The following is a 20,919-nucleotide window of genomic DNA, read 5'->3' as shown; positions in this document are numbered from 1 at the left end:
ATCATGATACCTCTGTACGTAGTACCAGAACAACAGTTTATCATGATACCTCTTTACATAGTACCAGAACAACAGTTTATCATGATCCCTCTTTACATAGTACCAGAACAACAGTTTATCATGATCCCTCCTTACGTAGTACCAGAACAACAGTTTGTCATGATACCTCTTTACGTAGTACCAGAACAACAGTTTATCACGATCCCTCTTTACGTAGTACCAGAACAACAGTTTATCACGATGCCTCTTTACGTAGTACCAGAACAACAGTTTATCACGATCCCTCTTTACGTAGAACCAGAACAACAGTTTATCATGATCCCTCTTTAGGAAGTACCAGAACAACAGTTTATCATGATACCTCTGTACGTAGTACCAGAACAACAGTTTATCATGATACCTCTTTACGTAGTACCAGAACAACAGTTTACCATGATCCCTCTTTACATAGTACCAGAACAACAGTTTATCATGATCCCTCTTTACGTAGTACCAGAACAACAGTTTATCACGATACCTCTTTACGTGGTACCAGAACAACAGTTTATCATGATACCTCTGTACGTAGTACCAGAACAACAGTTTATCATGATACCTCTTTACGTAGTACCAGAACAACAGTTTATCATGATACCTCTTTACGTAGTACCAGAACAACAGTTTATCATGATACCTCTGTACGTAGTACCAGAACAACAGTTTATCATGATACCACTTTACGTAGTACCAGAACAACAGTTTATCATGATCCCTCTTTACGTAGTACCAGAACAACAGTTTATCATGATCCCTCTTTACGTAGTACCAGAACAACAGTTTGTCATGATCCCTCTTTACGTAGTACCAGAACAACAGTTTATCATGATCCCTCTTTACATAGTACCAGAACAACAGTTTATCACGATACCTCTTTACGTGGTACCAGAACAACAGCTATCATGATCCCTCTTTACGTAGTACCAGAACAACAGTTTATCATGATACCTCTTTACGTGGTACCAGAACAACAGCTATCATGATCCCTCTTTACGTTGTACCAGAACAACAGTTTATCATGATACCTCTTTACGTGGTACCAGAACAACAGTTTATCATGATACCTCTTTACGTGGTACCAGAACAACAGTTTATCATGATACCTCTTTACGTAGTACCAGAACAACAGTTTATCATGATACCTCTTTACGTGGTACCAGAACAACCGTTTATCATGATCCCTCTTTACGTGGTACCAGAACAACAGTTTATCATGATCCCTCTTTACGTAGTACCAGAACAACAGTTTATCACGATCCCTCTTTACGTAGTACCAGAACAACAGTTTATCATGATGCCTCTTTACGCAGTACCAGAACAACAGTTTATCATGATCCCTCTTCACGTGGTACCAGAACAACAGTTTATCATGATACCTCTTTACATAGTACCAGAACAACAGTTTTTCATGATACCTCTTTACGTAGTACCAGAACAACAGTTTATCATGATCCCTCTCTACGTAGTACCAGAACAACAGTTTATCATGATCCCTCTCTACGTAGTACCAGAACAACAGTTTATCATGATCCCTCTCTACGTAGTACCAGAACAACAGTTTATCATGATACCTCTTTACGTAGTACCAGAACAACAGTTTATCATGATCCCTCTCTACGTAGTACCAGAACAACAGTTTATCATGATCCCTCTCTACGTAGTACCAGAACAACAGTTTATCATGATCCCTCTTTACGTAGTACCAGAACAACAGTTTATCATGATACCTCTTTACGTAGTACCAGAACAACAGTTTATCATGATCCCTCTCTACGTAGTACCAGAACAACAGTTTATCATGATACCTCTTTACGTAGTACCAGAACAACAGTTTATCATGATCCCTCTCTACGTAGTACCAGAACAACAGTTTATCATGATCCCTCTCTACGTAGTACCAGAAGAACAGTTTATCATGATACCTCTTTACGTAGTACCAGAACAACAGTTTATCATGATCCCTCTCTACGTAGTACCAGAACAACAGTTTATCATGATCCCTCTCTATGTAGTACTAGAACAACAGTTTATCATGATCCCTCTTTACGTAGTACCAGAACAACAGTTTATCATGATACCTCTTTACGTAGTACCAGAACAACAGTTTATCATGATCCCTCTTTACGTAGTACCAGAACAACAGTTTATCATGATCCCTCTTTACATAGTACCAGAACAACATCTTATCATGATACCTCTTTACGTAGTACCAGAACAACAGTTTATCATGATACCTCTTTATGTAGTACCAGAACAACAGTTTGTCATGATCCCTCTTTACGTAGTACCAGAACAACAGTTTATCATGATCCCTCTTTACGTAGTACCAGAACAACAGTTTATCATGATCCCTTTTTACATAGTACCAGAACAACAGTTTATCATGATCCCTCTTTACGTAGTACCAGAACAACAGTTTATCATGATCCCTCTTTACGTAGTACCAGGTACAGCTTCATGAACATGCAATAGAAAATGTTGTTATAGGTGAGGTGAATTTGGGTTTAACGTCACATCCAAGATTATTGCACTTATATAGCGACGTGCATGTACGTGTGTGTGTTTGTGTGGCTGCTTGTACTAGTCCGGACTGATGCCGATTTATAATGCTAGCTCACTGATATACCATGCCGCAGTTTAACATGAATACCCCACTCAGACACAGTATACTGATTCCGAGCCGACCAGTCCTTGTTTTAGCCCCTTAATGCCGAGCACCAGACAGGGTAACAACAAGTACCATATTTAAACATTTTTTGTATGACGCCCGAACCCCGGACCTTCCGCTCTCCGGGCGGACGCTCTACCACTTGACCACGGAGGCGGTCCAAATGTTGTAATAATCCTAAAATTATGTAAGATATGAAGTCAGACAGCCCACTTGCAGCCTGACTCTCCCTGCACTCACCTACACCCTCGTCGCGGATCAGAGCCAGCAGCATGGTCCGGTAGTCCCCGGACGTGTCATCCTGCAACAGTGGGGACAGAGTAAGCATGTGGAAGAAATACTTTACTTGTGGAAAATAACCTTCACTCCCTTCATAACAGTTAGCATTCAGACAAGTTCTATTGTAGTCTAATAAGAGCTGGTATTTTCGTCGTTAAATTATTGGGTTCATCTTGTTAGCGTGTAAGATTAGTGTCATGATTTCTGTTAATGTATCAAGGGAGAAATTAAATTCTTCCCCGTCGGGAAGTTTTTGCTGATGTGCCAGAGCCTCAGAAACCAGACAAGACAAATACATAATCTATCTTTATAATGAACACACTTATAACGAACTGATGGAGGAAACAAACTTTGTTTTGTCCATTTGCTATATATATGTGCATAACAAACTAAAGTCATAACAAACTAAAATTAGTGGTCCCTTAGAGTTTGTTATAACCATAGTTTACTGTATACAGAATTATGTCTAAACAGGTCCTGAAAAGTATCAATCCAATTAAATCAGACCTTTTACTCTGCATGATCTGGGACACCTCCACAGAGGTCGCTTAAGGTGAACTTTCTAATGAGCCCATCAACGTCAAGGCTCCTAAACGCTTGGTATGAATAACAAAAACATTCAGACCAGCATATCTGATTTCTGTGTCTCGAAAACGAACTAAAACAAATAGTTCTGAAAGTTGATGTTGTCATGGATATTTTATACACCGTGTCACTTCTGAGCACCATGGCATCTACATCCCAAAGGGAGAACCATTAAAGGAACATGTGTGTTCTGTAAGGGTTTTCTTATGTACAAACTGAAATTTCCCAATCTAGGTGGTAAAGAAATTAGGCTAAATATATAGCTTTAGAAAGCTGACATCTGACTGGCTAAAACCCATGCATCCTTCACTAGATTGGGCAGTCAAAGTTCACTCAGTGTTCACCTGACGCGACCTGACGGCGTCCTCAGATCTTCATGCAGAGAGGTATCAAATCACAGTAAAACATCTGTTTGCAAACACCTGGTGTCCTCACTGATATTCAGTGATCCATTCATATAATTTTCACTGCTATTTTGCTGTTAATGCCACATGGAATCTGTTGAGACTGATCGATCTCTGGCGTTGACATTTTATTTTTGATGAGATTGTGAAGAGTGTCCGAGTACTGAGAGAATGACGTCATGATCGTAAGTTAAGATAGTATTTTTGCGACAACAAGCAGTTTCTCACCTTGATGAACATTCCGAGAGTCTGTTTGAAGTTCCGCTGAAACTCCTCCTTGATCTGCACCATGTCCACCTCACACCGAGACCCGACTACACGGACCAGCGTGTCGTCATCCGTACCAAGACCCTTCATAGCCCGGTACAGTTCCGACGCAAAGTAGAAGGCTTTGTTGCGGATACACTTCACTAGAAGGGGAGAAATAAATTTTAATATTTCAGGTCCATAATTATGTTCTCATGGTTTCTAATTGATAAGTAGAACTGGCCTCTGTTATCTGAATCAGATATTCTCATCAGTGTAGACAGCGCCTCAATCCACAAAATGATTGTAGCGCAAACATTTTGTAATACCCATACTTTAACATAAACTTATGACAGTCATAGTGGTATGATGGCTTTGTGGTATGGTCCTGATATTTAAGGTCCTAGACAACCATTAATGTACTTTTAGAAAGAAGAATAATAATATTTCTCAGAAGTCCTGAATATATCTATTGCTTTCTGTTCCACTATGGGTAATATTCCTTGTGTTGTCTCACCGACTGCAAGGAATCCTTCCTTCAGGTCCCCGGACATTTCGCTGGTGATGGTGTCCTCGATGTCTTTGTTGGCCAGCTTGGCATACTCCTGGAACGTTGCTCTCAGCTGAGCGTAACTGCGGGAAACGAGGATCACGTTGAAGCGGGACTCATCCGTCCCCCACTTCTTCTCCCCAGCGTTCAGAAGCTCCTGAGCATCAAGCTTGGCCTGGTTGCGGTCAAATGTGGGCTCCTCTGGACGATTGGCCTGTAGACATGCCACCAGGAGGCGCTTGAAGTGACCAGACGTGTCAGAAGCGACATCTGCTTCCAGATCCTTGCTGAACACTGTGGAGTTGAATACAGCAGTCATATACAGGGGAGTCGGATGACAAATACTGGAACACTTTAGTAGGATGATGAGTGAGTGAGTGAGTTGTGTTAACAGCCGCTTTTAACAACTAGTATTCCAGTTATATCACGGCATTCAGCTTAATGTAGGAGGAAAGCCCAAAGTGATGCAGGTCTTAGACATTTACCAATTTGGTGAAACCCACGAGCACAGGTATGGTGCTGACACACCTAGAAAACATAATCGAGGCGAACCGAGATTCGAACCCACAATCATAGGTTTCTGACGTGCCCAAGGGACACAACTCTGCATAGCGAAATAGGATGATGAACGCGGAGGGGTATGATGAAGAGAGGGGAGTTGGGCGATGAACACAATGTGTGTTTAATATACTCCGAAACATTTTGCCAAGTTTTGCAAATTTGGAAAATGGCCCACACAAACAAATTAGAGTAGCTTCCTTGATGATTCCTATCTAAGATTGCATGAAGACAAAATATCAACATATCCAGATATAAGTTATCAAGAAGGATTACTGAAATGGTGACTATTGCTGCACTTACTTGTCTTGTATGTCTCCTTGATGGTTTTGAGCTGCTCATTGGTCCTGGTACAGATAATCTCCACAAGCACCTTCTCATCCGTGCCCAGGCCCTGTACAAGGTCACACACTCATTAGCACTGACCATCTTGGTGGGGGGGGGGGGGGGCTTATGCCCAGGCCCTGTACAAGGTCACACACTCTTTAGCACTGACCAGCTGGGGGGGGGGGGGCTTATGCTCAGGAGAAATTAATTTTGTTGATGCTTATCAGAAGGTGTAGATTTACATTAAACTCTACAACACAATACCTGTTCCTTTCTTTGGTTTGCTATTCATTTTATCCCCCATATTGAGAACTGTTTTCTTCACTTGTTGTTCTCAGTTTTTCAAAACTCGAAACATGCCAAATGTTTTGCTGTATTGTAATGTACCTGATTCATTGGCTGGAGCAATCATGTCCTGTTTGAGCATATTTGGTTGGGAATTTTGTGATTGGCCTTTCATCATCATAAATTATTAATGTGCTTTAGACATGAGAACAACACTTGTATTTGCTGAACTATTGCTTGGATTATGGTGCAATTGAAACAAGTTTTATGACAGGTTATGAAAGAGATCTTCCTGAAACTGGCTACAATTCATGTCTAAGTGTGGTCATGAATAACAATGTGACCAGCCATGAGATAAGGGACCTCATCGGTGAAAAATCACATTCTAATACTACAGCATCTCCGTAAGCCAAAAATACAATTCACAAGCTTTAATTCATATTTAAAACAGAGATACATGACATCACACATGTCAATCTTTACTGAAGTAAGTTGACAAACATCAAACATCTTTATGACGTCATAGCACAATTGTATCCTAGCACCCATAAGGTCCCCTTTCTCCTGGTGGGTCACAAATTACATGTAGATTTCAACATCAGAAAACAATTAATTAAAAATAAACAAATGGGGGTTTGCAAATGGAATTGTATCTATGGTATGTTAACTTGCGTTGTTACCTTAACAGCCTTGTTGAGTTTCTTGGCATCGAACTCGGCAGAGGACAACAACATGTCTGTGCAGAGGGTCTTGAAGTTCCCACTCAGTTCACTAGACAGCTCCTTCGACAATTCCTGGGCAAATGCAAAAAAACCATTTAAATTGGGTCTGGTTTGTTTAATACCATCTCTCATCATGAGATCCCCATTAATGGACTCAGTTCACTAGACAGCTCCTTCGACAGTTCCTGGGCAAATACAAAAAAAACATTTAAATTGGGTCTGGATCTCATCATGAGATCCCCATTAATGGACTCAGGTCACTAGACAGCTCCTTTGACAGGTCCTGGGCAAATACAAGAAACATATAACTTGGGTCTGCTTTGTTTAAATACATTCCAGGGGTCAATTGTAATGCTGGCCCATTGGCCCATGGCCACTTAAAATTACAAAGGGCTTGCTGAAACGTAAAGTAGATGGCGGTCTGGCTAGTCAACAATTCAACCCTTCTCCGTGTATGTTTAATATTTTAATTGGATGATTTCGGTAGAATGACAACCAGATGCCATTTTGTAATATTGTGCACAACAACTTCTTTATTTGCTCATAAGTCACCATGAAAGATTTGATCGCAGAGTGCAGAAAAAAACGTTTTAGGGGTGAGGAGTTCTAAAGTTTTCAGAGCCCTGCTAGGTGGCTACATGACCTCAGGTTCAGCCTCTTCATGGCCTCCACCAGTTTGGAGAATGGTCAGTAACTTTTGAAAGGAGCAAGCCGTGCTGGCTACATACATATATGTTGTTAAATCTACCCCTGCAATCTCTCATCATGAGATGACCATTAATGGACTCGCATCATTTGTGGCACAGGAGGATGCAGAGGGGTCTTCTATCATGAAGATACTTCATACAAAACAAACAAGTGTATACTGTGCATGATACATGACTATATAGTGATACATGTGATTGTATTGAGTGAGTGACTGTGGTTTAATGCTGCGTTTAGCAATATTCCAGCAATATTCCAGCAATATTCTAGCAATATCATGTCGAGGGACACTAGAAATGGGCTTCACACATTGTACCCATACAGCGAACACTTTAACCCCTAGGCTACCCCCCCACCCTGTATAAATGAACAGGGAATGCAGAACCTACCTTTCCAAACATCGTCTTGAACTTTGACGTCAGCTCCACCCTCTGTTCATTGGACCTGTAGGCCAGGATGTCGATAATAGCCTTCTCATCCGTGCCTGAAAGTACATCACACGACTGTCACCTTGGTCCCATCACATCCATATCAGGCAGCATGGTTACATGACTGTCACACAACACATCACACGACTGTCACACAACACATCACACGACTGTCACCTTGGTCCCATCACATCCATATCAGGCAGCATGGTTACATGACTGTCACACAACACATCACACGACTGTCACACAACACATCACACGACTGTCACCTTGGTCCCACCACATCCATATCAGGTAGCATGGTTACATGACTGTCACACAACACATCACATGACTGTCACACAACACATGACACGACTGTCACCTTGGTCCCACCACATCCATATCAGGTAGCATGGTCACATGACTGTCACACAACACATCACACGACTGTCACCTTGGTCCCACCACATCCATATCAGGCAGCATGGTTACATGACTGTCACACAACACACCACACGACTGTCACACGACTGTCACACAACACACCACACGACTGTCACCTTGGTCCCACCACATCCATATCAGGTAGCATGGTTACATGACTGTCACACAACACACCACACGACTGTCACACGACTGTCACACAACACACCACACGACTGTCACCTTGGTCCCACCACATCCATATCAGGTAGCATGGTTACACGATTGTCACACAACACAGTATCAGGTATGGAGAGGACAACTGATGTTACACGATTGTCACACTACATACATGGAACGCTGATAATGTGTCAATGAATGTTTGCGATGTGGTGTGCGGAAACTCACCGAAACCTTTCATGGCTTTACGTAGCGCCTCTGCATCCTGCTCAGCATTGAAGCCCTCGAATGGAGTGACTGTTGGGTCAGCCTGGAACAGAGATGTGCTTATAATCCAACAGTCTCAATCTTTCACAGGATGCACATTCAACTCAAGCATGTAGCTGTCAGAGGGACAACAGTGCTATCCAACATACAAAAACCACTTCCAACAATGAAACCACTGCACTACTAGTAGCTTTGACTGTGAAGCAAACAGACAGGGTATATCAGAATAGGATAATTTTGTAATATTCTGTATAACTACCCACAGAGTAACAGTGAGTGAGTGAGTTGGGTTTAACGCCACTTTTAACAGAATTCCAGTTATATCGCGGCGTGTCAGCTTAATGTGTGAGGAAAGCCCGAAGTGTTGTTCTCAGACGTTTACCACTTTGTTGAAACCAACGAGCACGGGTATGGTGCTGACAAACCTAGAAACATAATTGGGGCGAACCAGGATTCAAACCCACAATCATAGGTTTCTGGCGTGCCCTAGGGACGCAACTCTGCACAGCGAATCGCGGCGCCTTAGACGACTGGGCCACCCGTGCCCCCCCACAGAGTAACAGGCCTATGCAATGGCTGATCCTGTTGCCATATCACAGCAGGTGTCTACATGGCAGGTTAACCATAGTAATGTGACAGAATCAGGTGTTCTTTAACTTCTTTTGAGTAGTATATCTATCTATTACCTCCACTTTCTCTGTCTCCAGGCGAACCTCTTCATCAAGCTCCTCCTCAGTCTTATTCTTCACTGCCTCCACGAAACCCTTCCCCGCTGAAACACGTTACCACACAATCACACCAACCACCAGCACCAGGGAGTAGAACTCAGTGAAAGGAGGGCAACTACACTTCCAACACTATTTTAGTTAAATACTGAACAATTTTTATTTTTTTTTAGAAAACTGAGCACACAAATTCATACAATTACTGCAAGAAATATTCATGATCGATACGTTTGTTTGTTTCAGTATATATCAAGGAGGATTCTCTACAACATACTACATTTTGTTTTAAAGGGAGGGGTCCAATGTCAAAATCCTCTCTCAGTGGAGGTGGGGGAGATTGTCTACAACACACTCCTCTGAATCCGCCTATGGACACATAGATATATATCAGCCTTGATATGTTAAACTACTCCACACTTGGCTGAGAATCACTTATGAAAAATGACAGCATCTCATAATAGCTTGAATCTGAATTATCACAAACTCTTCACAGCGATAGCTCATTCGCAGAGCTCTCTATACTATCGCTGCCACCAGTCAAAACTCCCCACTGTCATATGTGGTCACAGCCATGCTTGGAGTTGAACTCGCAACAGACGGACCGTTATGCTTACAAACAAGCGATGACAGCCGTGACGCCGAATACTCTTACCCTAACAACATTATTTTCTTTCTTCGTCTATTTGAATTTCTATTTCATTTCAACTATCATGTAATTGGTATAGTAAGAATGCAAGGGGGAATTTGGGTGATTTTCCATTCGTCTGCAGTCTTGAACCAATCTGATCAGTCGTAAACCTTGTAAAAAATAACTGTATTGGCATTCCAAAAGTATATACGTTACTACATTTGGGTTAGAGGGCAAATTTCAAGATTCTTGTAATGGCCGCGCCCACACTGGTGGCAGCGATGTTACCGAGAGTGTTACGAAAGTGTCACACGCTGGGAAGGAGCTTGCTCAATTTAAGGCTAAGGGGAGTAACTCTGCACAGTGCATAGTGGTGCTTCAGAGAGCTGGACCACAACCCCACAAGCAGGACATCTCCAGAAATATGTTGCTGCATGTTGCTGATCACCCATGCTGTGCCATAACCTACAAGGTGAGTGTAACTAGGGTCTGTGTGAGGGAACAGCTACAACTTACACTGCACACTGGAGGCAGGAGGGGGGCCACCCGTCACCAGGGCCAGGATGATGTTACGGTAATCTCCAGAAATGTCATCCTGTCAAGTGAAAAATACAGTGAGTCAGAATTTTAGTACCTGAAGAAATCTAAAGTATCGTCAGATCATAGGTTTTTGGACGTCATACGTTTTCGAGCGGCCATGTTTATCGCAATTAGGTGCGCAATAACTGGGGGTGTAGCATCACACTGACATCGATAATACTCAGATGATGGCTTGTTTTGAAGAGAAAATTGTCTTTTAAAAGTGAATGAGATGTTTTACAGTTGTTAATGTGATTAGAGAGAAACCTATGAAAGTTTCTTAAGCGTCCAAAAACCCATAACACGGGATATTTGGTGAACACACTGCACTAACCCAAGCTCACCTACAGTAGATGATATGAAGGAGATGAGTATAGGAACTGCCCAGTGACTACCTACTGTTATATACTGTTGCAGGGTCTGTCCCGTCAGCTTCTCGAACTCCTCCTTGACCTGCACCATGTCTATTTCACACCGACTGACCACCACGCGGCAAAGTGTGTCATCGTCTGTTCCCATGCCCTTCATCGTCTTCTGCAGCTGCCGGGCGAAGTGGCCGAACTTGTTCTTTACACAGCGCACTAAGCAAGAACAGAAACACCACCATGAAACATCACCTGAACTGGAGGGACTGTTTGTTTGTTTGTTTGTTTGTTTGTCTGTGGCCGAACTTGTTCTTCACACAGCGCACTAAGCAAGAACAGAAACACCACCATGAAACATCACCTGGCCTTGATGGATTGTTTTGTTTGTTTGTTTGTTTGATTGTCTGTGGCCGAACTTGTTCTTCACACAGCGCACTTAGCAAGAAGAGAAACACCACCATGAAACATCACCTGGCCTTGATGGATTGTTTTGTTTGTTTGTTTGTTTGTCTGTGGCCGAACTTGTTCTTCACACAGCGCACTTAGCAAGAACAGAAACACCACCATGAAACATCACCTGACCTGGAGGGATTGTTTTGTTTGTTTGTTTGTTTGTCTGTGGCCAAACTTGTTCTTCACACAGCGCACTTAGCAAGAACAGAAACACCACCATGAAACATCACCTGACCTGGAGGGATTGTTTTGTTTGTTTGTTTGTTTGTTTGTTTGTTTGTCTGTGGCTGAACTTGTTTTTCACACAGCGCACTTCGCAAGAACAGAAACACCACCCTGAGACGTCCTAACAAACAATGAAGTTGCTATTCATAAACTCTCCTGTCTTCAAGAGTGAAAGGTTTCAGAAGCAATAAATTAGATTTCAGCTCAAAAACAAAACAGAGGTACTTTAGATAATAATAATATACTGATGCTAAGTAATAATAAGTAAAACATGACATTTGTACGAAAATACTCCCATCTTGAATGACACTGCTGGGAGAGAAGGGCTTTACCAGCTTTAAGACATATACTACTCACCATTTACTAAGCACCCATTTGACTAAGACTATTTCGAACCTTAGCAAACGTTGAATAGTACAAGTGTGTTTTCCTACATACCTATGATACCTCAGAATATGACACATGACTTAAACCTACTTTCCATACAATTTCTTGACTTTGTGTTAAAATCTTGGGTTTGAAGCTGCTTTGATCAGTATTATAAATTTTACAATATAATATTCCAAAAACATGTCTCCATAGTTTGAGAAGAAGAATGAAGTGGAAGGGGGAGGGGGGTCATGTGATTGTATCATGTAGGTCGCTAACCACAGGACTACAGTGCATGACCCATTTGCTAGGGAGGTGACCGTGGTGATGCTTGGATGTGTTTTGGTGATTTGTTTTAGAAGCTGGAAACATTGTTCAAGCATGTTTCCACATAGGATCGAAAATAGAAGGAAGAAATGCATAGTGCGAAATAGGATAAGTTTAAAATCTTTTATTTATATCATGGTGTGGGGATAATTCTAGGGTGGGACCTTGTGCTTTTAGACCCTAAATTTGAAACAGCCTACATTTTAAAATACAAAGGGGCATTTTAACATTGTGCAGTATGGGCGTACCTCTGGAATATTTGAAATTTTCACATAAAGGGCCCATGTCAGAATATTCCTACAGTCAACCTAGATGGTGTGTCAGTTTATGTTACAAGGAAAGCCCAGACTGACACGGGTCAGTTATCACTTCGGTGTGACCCACCAGCACAGATTTATATGCTCACTGCCAAAACAAATGTGACTATCATACATGTTAGTAACATAAGAAGACTTACTCATATTCAAGAAATATTAGATTGGTTCGATGCACAATCAAACGTAGTGGTATGTTGTGTGAACTGATACTCATGAACGTATCACATGTGACGTCATAGATCCATGACTCGAGATGCTCCATTGTCTCAAGCAGGATTAGCGTGTAAAGTTTGGAAGTTTGGAAACATATCGTAATATGAATATAGTACAGTGATCCCTCGATATACCGCTGTCATCGGGGACCAAGAAACCGACCCGCGTTCTAGGAAAGAGCGTTGTACAGATATTCATTGCTGAGGTTCACATTACGTAATGATGGTAGTGAATGGAACAGTGGCGCAATTATTTCACAGTGGCATGGGACATGTAGATCTATGTAACACTGATCGTGGACGATGATTCAAAATGCATGCGTGAAAAAATATAAATACTTTGTGTAAATCAGTCAAAGTACAGTGTATTATTTTACGACTGGATGTTATACATGTAGAATCTAAATAAGTGTAGTTAGTACTAAATGTAAATGTAGACACTCTGTGGTAACACTTTGACTGGTTGTTAGTTTTGTCCTTAAATGATTCACAATGGAAACATCTCTTCTTAACGTACAGACTTCTCTACATGTTTCTATGTTTTTTTTGGAGGTGAGAATACATACTCTTGACAATATCGTAATATTTGCAACTCTCTTCCCAACTTCAGGATCTGCACGAAAACATTTCCCCCAGACTGTATATCTACCTATGGTGAGCATCCCCCGGAGGATATCGCCCGACATCTCACTCTTCAACACATCTTCAATGTCCTTCTTGGAGATCTTCTTGTACTCCTCAAACATGGCGCGAAGCTGTGGGTAGCTCCGAGAGCCTAGGATGACATTGAACTTGGACTCGTCCGTCCCCCACTTCTTCTCCCCTGCCTCATACAACGCCTTGGCATCCTGGTGCGCCTTGTTTCGGTCCACCTCGGTAGCGTCGCTCCGACTGGCCTGGACCAAAGTCACCAGGAGGCGCTTGAAGTGACCTGAGGTGTCCCCTATGATGTCCTTCTCAAGGTCCTTGTTGAACTCTGGGAGGAAGATAGTGAGAGAGTGAGTGGAGTTTTAACACTGCTTTGAACAGTGAAAAGTGAGAGAGAGAGAGTTAAGCCTGATGTTGCTTTGTACAGTATATTGATTTTATGAGTGTGTTAAAAAGTGATGTGTCTTAGTTGACTAAAAATAGAGTTCTCACATTTCTGAGAATCAATGCAACTATAAAAAATATGAAATCAAGTTAATATCAGTAACAAATTGCAGAGATCAGAGTTGTCCCTCTTCATAGTATCTGACTCGTGTTTATTTTATTCATACCTTCACAGAATCAAATTTCTGAGGAAAAAACTGTTGCATATATACCGGGTAAGCTAGTGAAATTTGGAACTGGCTTGTAACAGTTAAGGCCAGCTAACCTACCTGCCCAGCACTATTTTGAGACTATTTCACACGTTGCACCCAAGATTTGTACAATAAAGTGTCCTTGGGAAGATGTGTGGAGGCTGACATGAGCAACCACACTGTCAGGAGCTGACACATGCATATCATGATCACACATTTTGTGTGTCTGATAATAATGTCCAGAAACAGATTTGTACTTATACTTGTCTTACTTTCTTTATACTTCTTCTTGATCTCCTGTATCTGGGCGTTGGAGCGTGTACACAGCACCTCGATCAGGACATCCTCGTCTGTTCCGAGACCCTGCAGCAACATGTATGATCTTAATGTTAATAGTACTGTGAGAGAACAGCAGGGTCTAGAAGCTAAACTAGGGATGAAAACCTGAGGTGAACAATAGGGCTGTAACGAACACCGATACCTACGACATCATCAATACTTAGGTTCATACGATACTTGAATCGTCAGTTCGTGAAATCGCGTTATGATATAAAGAGAACAGGAACTAATAGAGTTACCTCCAATAATGGCACAGGTAGCATAGCGCCACCTATAGGCATATCAGAACACAAGGACGCGTTAGCTGAGGATGTGCCGAATAACTATTACATTTAATAACCATCACCTACATTTCAAACGGTTCTTGTGGTTTTCTTTGTTAAAGGTTTTGAGATAACTATAAATAAATGCATGAAGAAAGAGGTTCTAGGGGTGTATTTCAGTGATTTCATCATTTCTTCCTATTTGATGTAGTTTATCATGATACCAGTAGTATGGTCAATCCGTATCGTGATACGAATTGTATCACAAGATACCAGGATACCATGCGATACTCAGCTCTAGCGACCCAGGTAGTTGACACTTACTTTCACCTGGCATCGATACAGAAGCTCACCTTCTGGTTTGTCTGGGAAACCAATCTCATTAAAATCAGATCTTAGTTCTCGCTACCGCTAAACAAAGATCTGAGGACATCCCATTACAGGTCACGTCAGACCGACCTTGCACGAACTTTGACCAACCAATGGCATGACCTATCAGAAGGCCGCTTTCTCGTGCTTTACGGCCCTTATTTCAAATTGGCGACTACGCTTCGAAACATATTTTGACAAATTCTCGAATATGAATTTGAAACCTGAACAAAAAGAACATTCTGGAATGGCTAATAGATGGTCTACATTGTATGGATTCAGTCGTTAAGCCCGTAACTATCGTTCGGAGTTAAAGTTTTCAAGGTGGCATGATTAGAAATCACATTCCAACTGTCACTTTCATAATCTGGTAAGCGATGGTCTGATTGGTCGGATGAAAGGTCGTTCTGACGTGACCCCTAATAGGATGTCCTGAGATCTTTGTTTAGCGGCAGTGAGAACTGAGGTCTGATTTTAATGAGATTGCTGGGAAACAAACCCACAATCAGCACATCCTGCTAGTTTGACAGTGCACAATTCTACACCGTGAGTTGCAATGACTAAGGTGAGGTGAAATGGGGCTTAATCTTGTGTTCAAGGTCATAGCACTTTTACAGCAACGTGCATGCATGAGTGTTGTGTGTGTTGCTGATTTTACTAGCCCTGACTGAAGCCTATTGCATAGTGCTAACCCTCTGAACTGCCAAGCTGCAGTTTTAACACTTATACTCAACTCAGACAATGTCAAGCACCAGGCAAGGTTACAAGGACTATCATTCAACAACATTTTGCTAGATGCAGCCAGGGACCAAACTCAAACAAACAACCTTCCACATTCGGGGCAGATGCTCTATCCACTAGGCCACAGAGGCTGTCTTACTTAGGACCAGTTTACCACCAATGGAGTGTGTGAGTGAATATGGTTTTACTCCGCTTTTAGCAATATTCCAGCAATATCACGGCGGGGGACACCAGAAATGGGCTTCACACATTGTACCCATGTCAGGAATCAAATCTGGGTCTTCGGCGTGACGAGCGAACGCTTTAACCACTAGGCTACCCGACCGCCCTACCACCCATGGCCAAGATCTAGCAGGGAAGTGTTCCTGAGTGACTAGATGCTTTGAACATTTATCAGGAGTACATAGTTAACAACTCCAGGTACACAACCTTGGTGCATATTCCATGACAGAAAACACCTTATCACAAACAGCCATGACATAATCACATCTGCTTTGCATCATTAAGTGGCAATGATAAAACCCCGATTTTAAGCCCATCACATTATTATTACATCTTTCACAATTTGATACTTCTCTTGAGAGAAGACCTGACAACTCTGCCAATCAGTGTCAAGGATTCTAAAAACCTCAGTATGAGTGTATGAAGATGAATTCAGACCAGAAGATATGTTTCTTGTATTTTTTAAAACAAAGTAAAAGGACCAGCGCCAACATTATTGTTTATGGTTGTTATAATGGCAAGTCACTGGAGTTATCTCCCTTGCCCGGCCTCTGTAATGTCTGCCATTAAACACTGAAGCCTTACAAGCGTGTTCATGGTGTGTATCGCATTGGGTGATAACTACCGTTTTTACTGGAGCAGTTTTACAAATAAATAATAAAAGCCACACCATTGTTGTGGATATTTTATACACTCTGTCATTTCTAAGCTCCATGGCATCTACATCTAAAAGGGAGTATGATCAAAGAAATGTTTGTTCTGTGTGGATTGGCCTTTCTGAACAATTACCGGATCAAGGTGGTAACTAACAAATTTAAGCCGAATCATATTAGAAATCTGAAATCTGATTGGCTCAATGACGCATGAATCCTTCATTTCAGACTGGGTTGTCAAAGTACAGTTCTTCCCACACAAAGATCTGATTGTAATGAGACTGAGTTCAAGCAAGCATTACCCAGCTGTCGTGGTACCTTACCTTGATGGCTTTCCGGAGAAGATAGGCATCAAACTCGGCTGGAGCCATGCACAGAAATTTGGCCACATCGCAGAATGATCCACTCAATTCCGACTTCAAGTGCTCTATCAAGTCCTGCAATTGTAGTTGACAAATCAATACTTTCATGTGACATGTTTTAAGTCGAGAACATGTTATTTTCTGGGTTTACAGATTTTCTGCGTCAACATGCAGAGGGGCATGCCCAGAGGCAGGTGGCAAAATGTAGGGCTGATTTGATGTTAATATATTGTCTGAGTTGATGTAAATATATTGCCTGGGTTGATGTAAATATATTGCCTGGGTTGATATGAATATATTATCAGGGCTGATTATTGTCAGGGTTGATTTGGGTTGATTACTGCCTGGGTTGATGTAAATATATTGCCTAGGTTGATGTAAATATATTGCCTGGGTTGATGTAAATATATTGCCTGGGTTGATGTAAATATATTGCCTGGGTTGATGTAAATATATTGCCTGGGTTGATGTGAATATATTATCAGGGCTGATTATTGTCAGGGTTGATTTGGGTTGATTACTGCCTGGGTTGATGTAAATATATTGCCTAGGTTGATGTAAATATATTGCCTGGGTTGATGTAAATATATTGCCTGGGTTGATGTAAATATATTGTCTGGGTTGATGTAAATATATTGCCTGGGTTGATGTAAATATATTGCCTGGGTTGATGTATATATATGGTCTGGGTTGATTTGATGAGATATATATTATCAGGGTTGATTATAGGTTAATTACCTTCAAAAAATCTCTTGAAATAAATTAATTATTAGGAAATATTGTAAAATAGGAATGGAAGTATACCTTTCCAAACATTGTTTTGTACATGGAGACAATTTCCATCCGTTGAGGGTTGGACCGGTAGGCCAGCACGTTGATGATGGCGTTCTCGTCAGTCCCTGGACACACCATGCACATTTTATAATCCAAACTACATATACCAAGAAACCTAAGGGACCATAGACAATATATTCATACTTTGAGACAAGTACAAGTATAAAATACAGGACAATATAGCTCATACAACAATTTAGTTTTCTCCTCAATGTCAAAAACAAATCCCCATAAACCATGAAATGCTTGAGAAGAGAATGTGAAGAGTCCCAATGATGTTTTCACTTTTCTCAATTGGAACAAAGTGAAACTACAAGTGAAACTCAGCTTGTTAGAAGTTCGTTATTCATAATAACATCAATCACCACTCCTACGTGACTACAACTTCATTAAAATCAGATCTTAGTTCTCGCTACAGCTAAACAAAGATCTGAGGACATCCCATTACGGGTCACGTCAGACCGACCTTGCGCGAACTTTTACCAACCAATGGAATGACCAATCAGAAGGGAGCTTTCTCGTGCTTAAGGGCACTAATTTCAAATTGGCGACTACGCTTCGAAACATATTTTGACAAATTCTCGATTACAAATTTGAAACCTGAACAAAAGAACATTCTGGAAAGGCTAATAGATGGTCTAGATTGTATGGATTCAGTCGTTAAACCCTTAACTATCGTTCGGAGTTAAAGTTTTCGAGGCTGCGTGATTAGATATCACAATCCGACTGTCACTTTCATAATCTAGTAAGTGACGCTCTGATTGGTTGGATGAAAGGTCGTTCTGACGTGACCCCTAATGGGATGTCCTCATATCTTTGTTAAGCAGTAGCGAGAACTGAGGCCTGATTTTAATGAGATTGAAGTGACTAGTGTTGGCTTCTGAATAAATAATATTATGTTAGACTAAACTGACAGTGTTGTGTCTCAGCTTACCTAGACCCTTCATTGCCTGCTTCAGAACTTCAGCATCTTGTTCCGCATTGAAGGCTGCATACGCAACCACCGTGCCCTCTTGCTGAAGGAGCAAACACACGGCACATCAGTACCATCAGAGACCATATAATAGATCTATTATATGGTCTCTGGTACCATCCCTCCAACTGTTCCATGACGTTCAGCTTGATTACCCATCAATTATCTCATGCTCTCAATATTCATTATACATACACCACAAGCAAATGGTCTGTTTTGGTAAACACCGGGTCAGTTTCAACTAGAATATTGGTGCATATCGCCAAAATTGTAAATCAAATTGTATATTTATATACTTATCCTATCTCAGACTATGCATTTCTTCTTCTTTTGATTATTGTGTGGAAACGTGCTAGAACAAAGTTTCCAGCTTCTAAAAACATTTCAACCGAACACATCCCAGCATCACTATGGTCACCACCAAAACAAATGGGTCACACACTTTATTCCTGTCTGTGTGACCTTACACGACTTGATCACCTGACTACCCCTGCCAACATCATTCTCTTTCTCATCGCCACGTTTATTGAGCACCAGAGAATAACTTTTTGTTTTTTTGTGTGAGAGCTTAGTTTACATTTGTTTCAACTTCTACGCCGTGCAGACGTACCTATCACTCAGTTGATTCACATGATCTTTGTTGCGATTCTCACAGCCTTTGCAAGCCGGACCACTGATGCTCGTACGTATTTACATAAATGTCGGGCGAAATGTTTTACGAAGCTGGATACTTTGTTCTAGCACATTTCCACACAAGGATCGAAAGAAGGAAGAAATTCATAGTGTGAGATAGGATAAGATAAAAAAATTGCCATCTTGGCACTGCTTTCACAACCGTTTTACCATTATACCTCCTGCATGATCGCGCCATAATGGGTTAAGATAGCTAACCTAGTTGCCAGTAGGAGGAATAGGAATACTCGTCGTACAAACCCTTTAAAGGGGGAAAAGGCTCAGCTTATCGTCTGTCCCAGAAAACTTGGTTCACATCCGCTAGCTAAAATTTTATGATATATTCCAATTTAGCAGTTAATGATAACCATCAGAGATAATGTTTAAGTTCCACACAACATATTAATTAAAATGTCTAGATGTAGGTGGAAAATGAGTACTGTCTCCCTATGTACAGAGAGTTAACTGAAACTGCTGTCTGTGGATTAAGTATTATTTAGGAGTGTTTACACCGTCTTACATTGAGATCCTCAGTTTCCATAGCGTAGTAGGGATCCTTCTTAGCAGGGGGATCCTTCTTCTTTGGCTTCTCTGGCTTCTCTGACTTCTTGGAGGAGTCGGACATGCTACCAGTCGGCTTCCAGGGAGGGTGGGTGGGTGGCGGTGCAGCAGCTGGTGGCTTCTTCTTCTTTACTGTACCCCCTGAAATAATGGACCAGTCCACTGCAAGTAGCACCAGCCTGCTCTGGTTCCAGTACGTCTGGTTATGATGATCTAATGTTCTGTGTTTCCGACTATGTATGAGGATTGATTGTTTTGTGTGTCGTAACTTTTATGAGGATAGATAGTTGTGTGTTGACTTCGGACAGTTATTTGAGGGCCTAAGGGCCTGTGTGTTTCTGACTTTCTGAGGATCTCGTGGTCTGTGTATTTCTGACTGTTTATGAAGATCTAGTGGTCTGTGTATTTCTGACTGTTTTCAAGGATCAAGTGGTCTGTGCATTTCTGACTGGTTATCAGGATCAAGCGGTCTGTGTATTTCTGACTGTTTATGAAGATCTAGTGGTCTGTGTATTTCTGACTGTTTTCAAGGACCAAGTGGTCTGTGTATTTCTGACTTTCTGAGGATCATGTGGTCTGTGCATTTCTGACTGGTTATCAGGATCAAGCGGTCTGTGCATTTCTGACTGTTTATGAAGATCTAGTGGTCTGTGTATTTCTGACTGTTTTCAAGGACCAAGTGGTCTGTGTATTTCTGACTTTCTGAGGATCATGTGGTCTGTGCATTTCTGACTGGTTATCAGGATCAAGCGGTCTGTGCATTTCTGACTGTTTATGAAGATCTAGTGGTCTGTGCATT

General features: G+C 41.5%; 1 protein-coding gene across 2 annotated transcripts in view; it reads right to left on the bottom strand.

The window, feature by feature from the left end:
- LOC124125764 (annexin A6-like) overlaps positions 1-20,919 on the bottom strand; it is a 35,449-nt gene that overhangs the window by 1,434 nt on the left and 13,096 nt on the right. For both annotated transcript variants that reach the window (XM_048381912.1, XM_048381913.1), the window contains exons 10-25: positions 20,080-20,261; positions 18,849-18,930; positions 17,885-17,979; positions 17,042-17,155; positions 14,404-14,494; positions 13,498-13,824; positions 10,980-11,161; positions 10,518-10,596; positions 9,335-9,420; positions 8,610-8,691; positions 7,755-7,849; positions 6,619-6,732; positions 5,630-5,720; positions 4,736-5,062; positions 4,201-4,382; positions 2,945-3,005 (exon numbers count right to left, since the gene is read on the bottom strand). In XM_048381912.1, coding sequence (XP_048237869.1) covers positions 2,945-3,005; positions 4,201-4,382; positions 4,736-5,062; positions 5,630-5,720; positions 6,619-6,732; positions 7,755-7,849; positions 8,610-8,691; positions 9,335-9,420; positions 10,518-10,596; positions 10,980-11,161; positions 13,498-13,824; positions 14,404-14,494; positions 17,042-17,155; positions 17,885-17,979; positions 18,849-18,930; positions 20,080-20,261 — 2,190 coding nt within the window. The remainder of the gene's footprint in view (positions 1-2,944; positions 3,006-4,200; positions 4,383-4,735; positions 5,063-5,629; positions 5,721-6,618; positions 6,733-7,754; positions 7,850-8,609; positions 8,692-9,334; positions 9,421-10,517; positions 10,597-10,979; positions 11,162-13,497; positions 13,825-14,403; positions 14,495-17,041; positions 17,156-17,884; positions 17,980-18,848; positions 18,931-20,079; positions 20,262-20,919) is intronic.

Source organism: Haliotis rufescens, unplaced genomic scaffold (genome assembly GCF_023055435.1).
Source record: "Haliotis rufescens isolate VD_foot unplaced genomic scaffold, xgHalRufe1.0.p SCAF_4, whole genome shotgun sequence".
NCBI lineage: Eukaryota > Metazoa > Mollusca > Gastropoda > Lepetellida > Haliotidae > Haliotis > Haliotis rufescens.
The sequence above is the reverse complement of the archived record's forward strand: the minus strand, read 5'-3'. Positions and strand labels throughout refer to the sequence as shown.